We start from the raw sequence: 14,179 nt of genomic DNA, 5'->3' as shown, positions 1-14,179 counted from the left end.
GTTGCCCAACAGGAGGGGCTGGAAAGGAGCAGTTCCTTGTGAAACATGTGACCTTTTCAAATATATGAATAACTCCCCACACTCAGGATTGGCTGTACAGGAACAGGGGGCATCGCTAAGCCCAGTGATGGGTGTTTTCATATATTTGAAAAGGTCACATGGAGTAGCTGTTCCCCAAGGGTGGGGGGGGAACTGCTCCTTTCCAGCCCCTCCCATTTGGCAACTGCCTAGTCACACAGCACATGCTAATGAAAGGTACAATATAACATATCTTTTTTTCTGTAAAACCAATTTTTTATACAAAAACACTTTGGCAGCGTATGTACTAAGCTCTGTGGGGACTGGGGGAGTGCTAAAAATGAGTCTGGTGACAGGTTCCCTTTAAGTCGGGGACTGCCTGTACATGCTTTAAATAAGCAGCATCTATGAATTAAAATGCTCACTATATGACAAACTGCTTCAGAAGTACAAGTGAATACATTATAAGAAATTTGTAATATATGTTTCTTATCTCTGGAAATGCGATCCGCAGACCCTTAGTAAATAAGCCCCAATGACTTTATTGGTGAAAATTTTTTTACTTTTGGGGGGCTATAAGTTAAAGGAAACTGTCATTGGGTTGCTAGATCAAATCCTGATGACAATTTCCCTTTAACAATCAAACCTATGGCTCATGACACTAAGGTCCACATTTTAAGTGTTTGCACCAATTTTCTGTCTGACTTTGCACTAGGAAGAACGCTAAAGTGTTACGGCTGCACTGTGTCCATCAAGACAAAAATAATGTGCATTAAAAAAAATGGTGCATTCTGCCGTAGCAGTGCAGGGGGAGCCAGATTCATGGAGAACATGTTCCACAATTCATGAATCTGATGCATATAGTACAGTTTACACTGGTTTTGATAAATATGGGCCTAAGTATTTATGTAGAACTAACAACCCCTCTAGTTTACATGCTATTTGGAAATTTCACATAAATCATTGCACTGCAGCTCAAAGAGAGGTCATATTACATAAAACTCCCCGAGTGAGGAAACAAGGGCAAATATCGAGCAAACTGAAGCCAAATATTAAGTTTATATCTTATCTCAAGTGCTCTCAGTTATTCTCTATAATATCCTATAGCAGTGATGGCGAACCTATGGCACGAGTGCCAGAGGTGGCACTCGGAGCCCTTTCTGCGGGCACTCAGGCCATTGTCCAAGGACAAAGTTCACCAAACACTAATTCTTCAACTTAAGAGATGCTGCTCTCAGCGCTATTTTAAAGTGACACTTTATTGGGTGTTTGGAACTGCGGGGAAAGTAAGAAGGTGCTGAGAGAACTGCATTATATTTGGAGGTCATCTTGCTGGACCCACCATTTCTTCCTGTACAGAGAGACCCTGGAAAGAAGCTACAATGATAGTTTGAATTTGCCTTCCTTCTGTCAACGATATTGGTGGCCTCAGGCGGCCAATACAATTGAAAGATGTGGAAGAGCAGGAAGCAGTAAATTACTGTATAAAATTCCATGCTTGCGCTTCACGGTAAATAAGTGGATTTTGGATGTAGTTTGGGCACTCTGTCTGTAAAAGGTTCGCCATCACTGTCCTATAGGATCCCAGTGATGATTTTGAAGGTTAGATGAGCAATATCCATTCTTCATTATTTGTTCAGTGTACGGGAGACATCATGGCAGGTAATATCCACCCAACAGCTGAGAATTTGGGCAAACTATATTTGCTAAAATAGTGTTCTCCTTATACACACACAGCTCTATTATTTTATGCACAGTTTGTTAAAAAGTTAGGTACATTTTATGTTAATTTAAATATTTAAATCAAATCAAAATTAAATTTGGCCTAAATAATATATTTCTGCTGTTCTATACTGTACTGTTCTATATAACAGCATTGCATTCCCATACATCAAGCTTCACTGAATATTTTTAGGCATGAAATATTTACCTTACAGGCCAAAATCTTTTATAAATAATTACCCAGGCCTGATTACAAACATTTAACGCCAGGAAAGAGAGATAAAGTGAAAACTCTAGTTGACAATTTACCTTACACCATCATTGCTGGGACACAAATCACATACAAATGAGGATTTACTCATGTTTCAGATTTGCAAGTATCAACAAATGTAATTCCTATACATTTTATTAGCAGAAATATCTGTTGGCTAAGTCATTCCATGTTCTTTTTGACTGTGATTTATTCAAAACGTTAAAAATCATTTCCCCATACAAGATATATGGGGTCTAACAGCTTCTAGTTACTCCACAAGTTTTTATTTTGATGCAGATGACCTTCAAGATTCAACGTGATACAAGTTCTGACAGTTCTTTTCTATTCCAGCAGGTCGGTTTCCCAGGCTGACTCTTCATTTTCATCTGAAAAGAAATCGAGGGATGTACATCATACAGTCCTATGTGCCGTCCATTTTACTTGTGGTCATGTCATGGGTTTCATTTTGGATCAGTCAGTCTGCCGTTCCTGCTAGAGTTTCACTGGGTAACATTCTTGCATAAATACCTATTAAAATTCTTTAAAAATCATAGTTAAATGACATATAACATCAAAATCCATTATGATAAACCAGAGACACTTACTCATAGATCCAGGCCCTGTGACTATGGTAATCTTCTTATATGTGTTATCTATGGCCTCCTTCCTTCTAAAATCAACTTTTAATATTATGCTAATGAGCCTGTAGGGTTTTAACTGAGCCCCTTCATGCTGCAGGCTTCACATGCTGTTACACTATCTCACGCCTTCTCCCTGCTCCCTTAGCACTTCCCCTCCCTCTTAAAGGGGTTTTACAGCTATAGGCATTGTCTGTCATGTTGTATATAAGCTAAAGTGTGAGCATTAAGTAATTAATTGTTAATAGATTCCTGGCCGTTATGTATATACTGAAATCAGTAGTTAGTAGGATTAAATCTTTTCTTACTACTTGGTAATGACCAGGAGACTTGCTTCAGCTTCAGACGCAAGTGCGGCTCTCTGTTGCTCTGTTGCGCGGCCACTCGTACTATCCAGCCTTTGTTCGTGCCCACACAGTGTGGACGCACATTCTGTGGACGCACACAGACATCTCCGAGGGAGCGGAGTATCCTGGGACTTGAGTTCCTTCTGCGGAACTCAGCGGCCATCTAGTTTACAACATCCGGGGAAAGCAAGAATAAAAGGTAAAAACCATTTTTAAAAAAAACTATTAGCCACAGCAAATTCCAGCAAAAGTATGGGTATTTTAAACTTAGAGCATGTATTGATGATACAGAGTAGTGTTTTTTTTTTTACTTTTTATGGCCATAAAATCCCTTTAATGTAATCTCACTGTAGCAGAGGAAGTTTCAGCATACACTGGGGGGGAGGGGGGAATGCTCCAGCACAGTGTAATCTGCAGCACGGAGGGTCACTATAAACACCCCCAGGAGCCCTTCAGAATCATTTGCGTAGATTTAAAAGTTGATTTTAGAAGTAAAGAGGCCATGAATAACACATATGAACATAACGGGAGTCATGTTTCCAGGTTCTTTTTAGTAAGTGTCCTTGGTTTATCATGCTTGATTATAATGGTAGATTTAACACCTTGAGGTGTTGGTGTCATATTGTTGTTAAGGATGCTTAAATAGTGAATCCTCTTCAAACATACCGGGTGTATGCTGCATTATGCAGTAAACGCTCACCTGTAACACCAGGTTTAACCATTTAAATTCTCCTGGCATAGCCACTGTAGGCATTTAAATTCCAATTGACACATGGGAACCACCATTTTGAAAGTATCGTTGCTCCCCGTGATGTGATCGGGAAGCGATAATTTGTCTCTATGACAGACTGGAGTGTGACAGTGGCAAATTGTAACAGATCTTCAGGAAAATCACCATATAGTGTAATACAGCTGTATTGTAGTATATAGTTGGAATGACCAGACATCCCCAAGTGTTAAAGTATCCTAAGAGGTCTGCAAATACAGTTAAAAAAAGTTAAAACAAATTCAAATCACCCCCTTTCCCTAAATTTGATATAAAAATAAATAACATAATAAATGAATAAAATAATAAACAAAATAAATCATAAATATGTCAGGCATTGCTTCCCAAAAGTACAGGTTTATCAAAATATAAATATGGTTATTCCCAGCTCTGAACCCCGTAACAGAAAATAGTGCCCAAATGTCCAAATCAATACATTTTTTCAACTAAAAATTTAAATAAAAATTTATCAAAGGGTCATATAGTCCGGAAAATGTTAGAAATGAAATCATTACATCCCACAAAAATGAACACCTTACACAGATCCATAGGCCAAAGTGTTAAAGACAAAGGGGCACATTTACTTACCCATCCGGAGTTGTTCACCGAAAGTGCATTGTCTGACCGGAATGCACTGTGCCGCGATTCACTAAGATTGTGCGCCCGATATCCTGCATGTGTCGCTTCCCCGCTCAGGTTTGCCGGAGTTCACCTTCTTCTTGGTGCATGTAAGTGCTGGATCTTGCAACACAATTTGAAAGTTAAATCCTGCGCTCAGTCCAAATTCGTTGGATCGTCCGACGACAAGACCCCCGATTTCTGTCGCGTGAAAGACGGCGTAGCTGCGACACAATCCCCAGTTAAATACCTGTCACATCGGCGCAATTCATGAAAACGTTGGAAAATCCGACGAAAGCACGAATGCGGACCGTTAATTTTTTCGAATTTATTAAAACCTAATATAAATCTATATATATTTGGTATCCCTATGATTGTACCAACCTAGAAAAAAAAAGGAGGTGTCATTTAGACCCCACCATTAAAGCCATAAAAACAGGAGAAAACACAAGGAAATAGCACAAATGCAATTTTTTTTTATCAATTTCACCACATTTGGATTTTTTTCCTGCTTCCTAGTACATGGCATAGAATATCCAATACTGCCACAAAAGTTAGGGATTTTTTAAAGCAGGGGAGCAAAAAAGGGAAGCGCAAAATCGTAAAAAGAGCTTCAGTGGCAAGGGGTTAAAGCATATTATATTATATTGATAGGCTCATTTGTATATTTACGGTTTTTAGTATATTAAAATTCCACATGCTGGGTATACTACAGTGTATTATGGATTGGAAGTACTCCATGAGTGATCTTCTATATAGGTAATAGAAATAGCCTATGTATAGTGACTACAACTAAGAACATCCACATCATTTTTCTTTATGACTAAAGACTGTGGTGTAACTCCAAACTGATGGGTCCCAGTGAAAAGTCAATGCCAGACCCCCGACTACAATGTATGGTTTATATTACTAGTCTTTTCATATGGGAAAGTTACACCTTATGGGCCCTCTAAGCCTCTTGGGCCCTGTTCGAACCACACCCTCTGCACCCCCTAGATTAAAGGTTTATTAAAGACATTTCCAATGTACATTATTGTTTAGACGGCAAAATATCCTTCTTCAGACTCAATTCCTACTGTAGGCTTCTACAGCTTGATCTCACCCCATAGCCATGTCCTTGTTATGAAAGCGTTCAAGAGAGTGTGAAACTGCTAAAAATGGGTGGGATCAGCAAGAGGTTTCCATGCAGGCAACAGATAGTTCTAGCTTGTCTGGACAGTCTTTGCTTCCTACATGGCAACAAACTGTGACCATGTCCCAGGGTTGACAAGGGTGAAGTTTAATCATTTTGTGTGTCAGCTACAGTCAGCAGAGCCGATTAGGCCGGTTATGAGCTCCCTCTCTGAACGAGTCGGTGTTAGGTTGTAGTTGTCTAAGGTAGGACAAGATACAGTCTCCTCGGAGTGGAGTTGTGTGGAAATGCAGCGCAGAGTATGTATAGGCACAACACAATATGCATCAGATATTGTATTTTACTATTTTCGACAAACATAGAATAGTTAATTTTAATTTTCTATCAGGTGATACATACATTCAAGGAAATGTAACTGACAATATCAAGAATAAGTCATTTTGATGTTTTGTTTCCTTAGGAATAACTACTGTGCTGACTATGACAACTCTTATGGACAGTGCACGTTCTTCACTGCCCAGAGCATCGGCTGTCAAAGCTTTGGATGTCTACTTCTTAATATGCTATGTCTTCGTGTTTGCAGCGCTGGTGGAATATGCATTTGCCCATTTTAATGCTGATTATTTAAAGAAACAGAAGAAGACAGTAAAGCACAAGAGGAAAGGCAAGGTCAGATATTTTCATATAAATGGTCTAAGACTGAATTCACATATACAGGCAGTGCCTGGATTATGTACATCATGGGTTCTTTACTTTCATACTTTAGTCTGAACTGTATATTTTATCATTGTAGCTTCAGACAAAATTTTTTTGTCCCTTAAAAATTTGGATTAAAATTTTTGTTGTTGTCATGGTAACAAGAATTAGCAATAAAGCTTCATTACAGACACCTTACAGCTGATCATTGCAGCCTGGGACTAAAGCAATAGCAGCCAGAGAAATTCACCAGAGGTCACTGTGGGCATAGAGGTCAGTCTGTAACTAGGGGTCGTCTGTAAGTCAGGTGTCGTTAAGTCAGAGACTGCCTGTACACAAGATCCCTGTCAGTTTCCTTTCAGCTTGTTGTAGAAAAGAGGGAAACTGAAAGCAGCAAGGATCCCATAAATTTCTATGCATTCCTTTCTAGGGTCTGGTCATCAGTTTTAATGTTTTCACTCTATGCTGAAAACGTATGCTGCATTTTTATATCTGACTCTCTTTTTGGTGCTGGATTGGTGCATCTTACCCAAAAGTCACCCATTGTGTCCAACTCAAACATTAAACAGCTTGATACACATGCAAATGAATGCAGGCTAAGTGATACCCATGGAGGAAATGTGAACATAGCCTTATTGCAAAGTATCACCTCTCTGTTTATTAAACACTGTTGATATTAAGTTTTCAATAAGATAGTTAACAATACAATACATGACAATAGACTAAAGCCCAGTTGGCTGATGTAGGTCAAAGACTATGATACCGACTACAACAAACATCAGGAGAGACGCAGGGTGTCCACAAAAAGTAAAGTGGGACATTCATCTAGACTGATACATTTATGGTCCCATATGTCAAACAAAGAAATCTGTCTTGTTATGTAATGTATGATTGCATCAATGTCCTGTATTTAAAGTGTAACTCGATTTCATAATGATTTTTACCAAATTTCCATATGTGATTCCCCTATGGAAACCTTCTACCTCAGTATTCATTGGAGAAGACTCCTGTGTCCACATATTTACACAGACATGTCTCTCCTGCTAGCTACACTCAGAGAGCATCATATGACCTTCCTCTCACTCCAGAGTGAGCAGGGAGCAGCAATCCCTCACCTTCGGGACTTACAGCCCCTAGAATTTCTTGTGTAAACAAAGGATGGTGTCACAGAAATAAGCAGTGCACAGGAGATACAGCTACTGTATGGACAGGCTTAACTGTACAAAGAAACTGCTGCCCGCAGGTAATGAAAGTAATTGGCAAAGTTCTCCTATTGATTTATGAAATAAAAAATAAAGAGTTGCGCTTTGAAGGTGTTTTCTAGGCTAAATATATTGATAGACTAAGGCCTCAATATCTGATTGATGGGGATCTAAATCCCAGCCCCAGATGAGAATCAGAGAATATAACAGGGAGCAGACACCTTCATTTGCTGTGAAGTCGCCAGTCCACACGACTACAAATCCATTTTAATTAAATTGGAGGTTAGTTGCAGTGCAGAATAAAAAAAATAGTATTAAAGTCCAACTCACCTGATGATGATTAGTTTGTTCCTGTTAGATTTAGCCCTGCAGGTGGAGCAACGCTAGTTCACTTAAGGCTGTACATAAGGAATCCATAGGGTTGAGGGGGGGGGGGGGGGCGTATATAAAATAATCCAAGAGTAGCTATTTGGAGTGATAAACTAGGGAATATTTTTTTAAGGCTATATTCACACTGCCGTTGCCCGCCCGTACCGTACCGTAGCGGGCAGCGGCAGTGTACGGGGAGAGGAGGAGGAGGTGAGTGCAGCTCACCCCCGCCCCTCTCCATAGCAACCTATGGCGCACGGCGCCGTATTACGGGAAAAGATAGGACATGTCCTATCTTTTTCCCGGGTACGGAACGGTACGGTGCCGCATGTGTGCGGCACCGTACCACTCCCGTAGGGTGCCGTGCGACCATAGAAGTGTATGGGGGACGTATATCGGCCGTATATACGGCGGCCGTATATACGTCCCCCATACGTTCGTGTGAATATAGCCTAATGAACAGGATTTTGAATGCTGCCACGTGAGTTCCCTATAAAAGGGCCCACTGAGGCTGTGCCTGGAGCTGACCCTGGATGTGGACATGTGACCAGTGGCCATCTTCTGTCCTGTGTCTGCTCCGCGTGGTGGAAATCAACTGACTGATTAAGGGCCAGTAGCATTTTAATTCTTCATTACAGTGTATGTCAACAGCATTTTTTTGCTAAGGGCAGCAAACATTCAAATAACAGTGAATGCATTTCTATACTCATACCTTCCAATCGAGCAGTAACAGTAGTCACATTACATTACATTCCAATTAAAATATGCAAAGCATCAAATTTTAACTATGTTTAAGGCATTTTAACTGAAAAGTCAGTTAAAAACTGTTCCTACGTCTTCCTTGTACGATTGTCCTTCATAGTTTCCCTGGTGCCCCTGCTGTGTTGGTGATTTCCTGCTCCTCAGCATTGTGCTGCCACTGAGCCCTCAACGTCAGTTGGCAACTCTGCCACTAGTGCATTCTATCATTTTTGAGCTCTGAATCAATTATATTCTTTTATCTTTATAGCGCTGCCTCTCCCTTGTGTAAAAGACGCAATGGGAAAAACCAGACCCTTCCTATATCTGCCATAAAAACTGCAATGAGAAAAACTAGGCCCTTCCTCTCACTGGTGTAAATGATGTATCAATTGGTATCCTGATGAAGTTGACAGGTGAAAAATGAGCATGTAGCCATGCTAAAGCATGCTGCTGCCCCTGCTGCTTTGGCAACTTCCTCCTCCTCCTCCTTGGCCTTATGCTGTCACTAAACCCTCAATGTCAGGTGGCAACTCTGCCATTAATGCCTCCAGTAGGGTGAACTTGTACTCTCTCATTTTCAATCACGCTGTAGTGGTGGATTCAAGAATGCTACGTTTTTTTATACGGTAGTATCCTATTAATCTTTACTGTTGACTATGCAGGCAACTTGGCATTTGTAGTGCAGCCACTAAAACATGTAGTGTCTCATGTGAGCAGGGCTGCCATAGACGAAGATAAGCTCTCCTTACTGGGATCTAACTTCTCCTCCATGCCATGCTCAAGGGATGATCTGCCACCCTGCTGTGAGGAAATCTCCTTCTCTTCTTTCTCCAAAACCTTACCCTGGCTGGGCAGTGGAGTATGTGGCCACTGTTGGGGTAGCAATCCATCCTACAAGCCATGTGTATACTGACCTGACACCTCTTTCTGGGAACAAAACAAGCTTGCGGTCGTACATACGCCTCCCATAGACAGCAATGGGTGCATGGAGCGTGCAGAGCGTGCGGCACCGTACCGCTCCATGCACGGGGAAAAGATTGGACACGTCCTATCTTTCCCCATGTTACGGCGCAGTGTATCTCTATGGAGAGGGGAGGGGTCACCCCTCTTCCTCTCCATGACGTTGGACAGGTGCCTGCTCCGCTATGCCCGGGCGGTCACACGTTCATGGGCATGTAGTCAAACAGCAAGAGGATATCCTAAATGTCTATGTTGTAACTTATTGAAATTCGGAATAGATAAATGAAAAGCTTTTTCCACACTTTTTTACATAACACATTTTATCTTATATTCTTCTTGTTATATTTTAATATATAATTATGTTGTGTTTCAGACGACTCTCCAGGATGGTAAAGATGCCATTGTTTTATTTTCATTTACAATACTGGGAGTAAATTATAAGCATGTCCATGAAGAGACTGTAATTCCTAGCACAATGAGCAATCTCGCAAAAATTAGAAGACAACGTGAAGAAAACAGACGGGAGCTGAAACCTGGGAAGAGAGGCAGACTGAAAATCCACCTGAAGCCCATAGATGCTGATACAATTGATGTATATTCTCGGGCAATTTTTCCAGCAACCTTTGCTGCTGTAAATATGATTTACTGGGCCGGTTATACACATTGAAGGCATAATTTCAGATAAAATCATATTGATTCATTAAAGGACATCTATTACCAGTAGGCTGTTAGTTATGTCTAGGACATGGCGGGGACAGTGTTTTACGTGTAATGTGGCGTTTTTATTGTCAAAATAATAACTTTGTAAAAGTGCAGGAGGCGCTCAGGCTGATGCCGCCCAAGTATCTCTTGGATTCCTCAAGTCACGCTGCAAGCCTCCTCCTGCCGCGGTCCAGGGAATTACAATCCCGCCAGTGACGTCAGAGCCGGGGGCGTGAATATGTTAAGATCCAGGGAAGCCGAGAGGCGCTGGTAATCTGGTGGTAGATGTCCTTTAAATAATTCATATTTTTCATAATATTATATTAACAAGCTAAGTTCACATCTACATCGGAGGCTTTGATGGAGCTAAAAATTGCAGATACTGTGAACTTAGCCTTTACTAGTCGATGATATAGGTCACCCTTTATTATCTAGCTATCATCCATTACATTTTCCATCTCCCACTATGTAAGCAGTATGGTGAAACATTTTTATAAAGTGTTTACCAAGTTATAATTGTATAAAAGTTGCATGTAGTATAAAACAGTATTACGGTAAATTTTCACACTTCAAAAAACAACTATGTGATATTCCTTGGTAACTATTAGTCTGACCGCATGTAATGAATAATTGATATGTATTCTGAAATCCATTTGGAGACCATAAATTTTTAGTTGTGTTTATCTAAAAGCTATTTATACTTAGATGCCATTCCTAGTGAGTATAGTAAGTCAACAGTTACTCTTTATTCCCCAGTTCTCCTATAATAAAATACACTTGACAAACTTGTAACATTAAATACAAATCAATACTGAAAGGAGATAATTAGATGCCATTTATTCCAATAATATTTTTCTTGACTTCTTTTTAGCTTAACTTTAGTGGTGTGATCTATGACTACAGTTTCTATGTATTCTAAAACTGAAACCATGGAGGTAAGTTTAAGATTACCTGATCACAGTGCTATTGTAATGCTGTGGTAAGGGAATGGACTAAGATAAGACAGATCCAGAAAGTGAGGCCTAAAGCTAGACACCTCCCCAGATGTGCCTACCTAATGGCCCATCCTACCCTAAGCACTATTTGACCACTGGTTGGTGTTCCCTTCCTGCATCAAAGTGAAAACACAAAGATAAAAACAGGACAAAACAAACATAGAAGAGTGGCCATACAAATATGGATCAAAACTAAAAGCAATGCAGTACAGAATCAAGAGACAAACAGATGTCCAGGAAACAGGCAATGGGTCAAATAATCCAAAATACAGAAGTCCAGAAAATGCTAGCAAGCTCCAAGGATGACTTATGATATATCAGAGTCCTGGGCCAGCAAATGACTGGATGGGGCATTTGTCCATCACAGCTAGCTTAAATGGAATAAGTCACCAGTTTTTGACTGGTAACAGGTTCCAATAGACACTGAACAGTACGAAGTAAGCATGTTTTTATCTATTCTTTATGTTACTTGGTTGTAAAAACCCCTGGGACTTGGCTACATAAGCTGGCAGGGAGTTTACCATAGCATATTTCTACAACCTAATAACAGAGAGAATAGATAAAATCTTGCTTGCTATGTACTGTTCAGTGTCTATTGGAACCTGTCACATGTGAAAAAGAGCCTTTTGGTGACATGGTTTAACTGTCTGCAGGCCATAACAAAGTCAACAGGAGAAAGACAGGTGTGGTGGATATCAATGAAGACAGCCAGGAGTGCAAAGTGCAGGACAGAATTCAAATTAAGTACAAAATTACAACAAACAACACATCTTCTGCCATACTTTACAAGCAGAGGATGATGCAGAAACCCGAACGGGCACAGACGTTACACCTGTCCTTAGGAATTGACATTGAGAGCAACAAATAAGCAAGACTCAAGGATAATAAACAACAGGTAATCATAAAGTTACTATAGACACTCACTGGGACTCACATTAAGGGTCCATGCACAGTAGCCATAGAGAAGGAGAAGTGAGCCATTCTTACGGCCAAAGATAGAGCATGCTCTATCTTTTTTGTGGACACGGTCCGGGCGCCAAAGACAACTAGGGGCGACGTATATACGGCAGTAAATTTGCTGCCGCATTTACGTCCCCCATACGTTCGTGTTGCATGGCCCGTAAAGGCACAGCTATTGTGTGGAAGGAAGTATAGGTGTTAAGTTGAGGGGTGCTAGGACAATGCTGAGTGATAAGCCATATGAGCACTAGAGGAACACACAACAAATGTCTGCGACTTCAAACTAGCCCCATTCATACAAATGGTGTTCCAATGGCAGCAAGCACATAGATTTTCATTAAATTAATATTAAATTAATATTGAAAGTAATGCAATTTTCTTTACATTTGCACAAAGGCTCTTTGTCTTAACTAGAGATGAGCGAGTATACTCGTCCGAGCTTGATGCTCGTTCGAGTATTAAGGTACTCGAAACGGCTCGTTGCTCGGACGAGTATTTCCCCTGCTCGAGATCGAGCATTTAATTAAAAAAACACAGTGAAGAACAGTGAAGAATAGAATAAAAATAGTGAACACAGTGAACACAGGATCATTTAAGTTAAAAACACAGTGAAGAACACAGTGAAGAATAGATTACAGATGTTCGGCACATCTGCTTACCTGTCGGAAGATATGCGCGGAACGGCAGCAGGGAGACATCAAGCAGCAGGGAGACATCAAGCAGCAGGGAGACAGACATCGGGCAGCACCACGGGGGACACAGACATCGGGCAGCAGCCCGGAGGACACAGACATCGGGCAGCAGCCCGGGGGACACAGACATCGGGCAGCAGCCCGGGGGACACAGACATCGGGCAGCAGCCCGGGGGACACAGACATCGGGCAGCCGCCCGGGGGACACAGACATCGGGCAGCCGCCCGGGGGACACAGACATCGGGCAGCAGCCCGGGGGACACAGACATCGGGCAGCACGGGGGACACAGACATCGGGCAGCACGGGGGACACAGACATTTGCCAGCACGGGGGACACAGACATCGGGCAGCCGCCCGGGTGACACAGACATCGGGCAGCAGCCCGGGGGACACAGACATCGGGCAGCCGCCCGGGGGACACAGACATCGGGCAGCAGCCCGGGGGACACAGACATCGGGCAGCACGGGGGACACAGACATCGGGCAGCACGGGGGACACAGACATTTGCCAGCACGGGGGACACAGACATTTGCCAGCACGGGGGACACAGACATCGGGCAGCACGGGGGAGACTTCAGTGGAAGAAGAGGAGCGGATCCCGGGACAGCGTATCACCCCGACAAGTAAGCAGATGTGCAGAACATCTGTAATCTATTCTTCACTGCGTTTTTCACTTAAATCATCCTGTGTTCACTGTTTTTATTCTATTCTTCACTGTTCTTCACATCTGTTAACTTGTCGGGAGATAATATACGCACGGAACAGTGAAGAATAGATTGCAGATGTTTGCATACTTATCAGAATTCTTTTTCAGTTAATTAACACATTTTATTCCCGAACCATGGTCCCTTTGAAAAATGCTCGGGTCTCCCATTGACTTCAATGGGGCTCGTTATTCGAGACGAGCACTCGAGCATCTGGAAAAGTTCGTCTCGAATAACGAGTACCCGAGCATTTTAGTGCTCGCTCATCTCTAGTCTTAACATCAAATTAGGTTACTTCTGTTCTGAAAGTGATCTCCAGTTACCTCTCCACATGTATAAGCCAACTTTTATATTGTCTCACAACATCAGTAAGACAAATTGTGTCATGCTAGATAAAAAAAAATAGGCATCCTACAGCAAATGTCTTACTACTATTGTTTAGGCAGAGTGGTGGGGGGCATAGAAAGTGTTTTTATTAATCTCCCAAAAAGATATTCCAGTGTTAAATAGCAGTATATCACACTGGAATATCATTTTGGGAGATGTATACTTTCTATGCCCCCACATCACTTTACCTGAAGAAAAGTCAATAATATTAGCAACATTTTAAAAAATAGCATTTAATAGATATGTCATACAGCAACACAGATTACATAAAGTG

The 14,179-nt window shown here is 41.4% G+C and overlaps 1 protein-coding gene across 4 annotated transcripts in view; it reads left to right on the top strand.

Moving 5' to 3' along the window:
- Nucleotides 1-11,563, top strand: part of GABRD (gamma-aminobutyric acid type A receptor subunit delta) — a 29,303-nt gene extending 17,740 nt beyond the window's left edge. Inside the window, exons 7-9 of one of the 4 annotated variants that reach the window (XM_072155993.1) lie at nt 2,345-2,500; nt 6,078-6,163; nt 9,836-11,563. In XM_072155993.1, coding sequence (XP_072012094.1) covers nt 2,345-2,500; nt 6,078-6,163; nt 9,836-10,129 — 536 coding nt within the window. In that variant the 3' untranslated portion in view covers nt 10,130-11,563. Of the gene's footprint in view, nt 1-2,344; nt 2,501-5,954; nt 6,164-9,835 lie in introns of all 4 variants that reach the window. The other 3 variants (XM_072155991.1, XM_072155992.1, XM_072155990.1) reach the window with 3 other exon arrangements.
- The last annotated feature ends 2,616 nt before the right edge of the window (nt 11,564-14,179 follow it).

This window comes from Engystomops pustulosus, chromosome 6 (genome assembly GCF_040894005.1).
Source record: "Engystomops pustulosus chromosome 6, aEngPut4.maternal, whole genome shotgun sequence".
Classification (NCBI taxonomy): domain Eukaryota; kingdom Metazoa; phylum Chordata; class Amphibia; order Anura; family Leptodactylidae; genus Engystomops; species Engystomops pustulosus.
The sequence above is the reverse complement of the archived record's forward strand: the minus strand, read 5'-3'. Positions and strand labels throughout refer to the sequence as shown.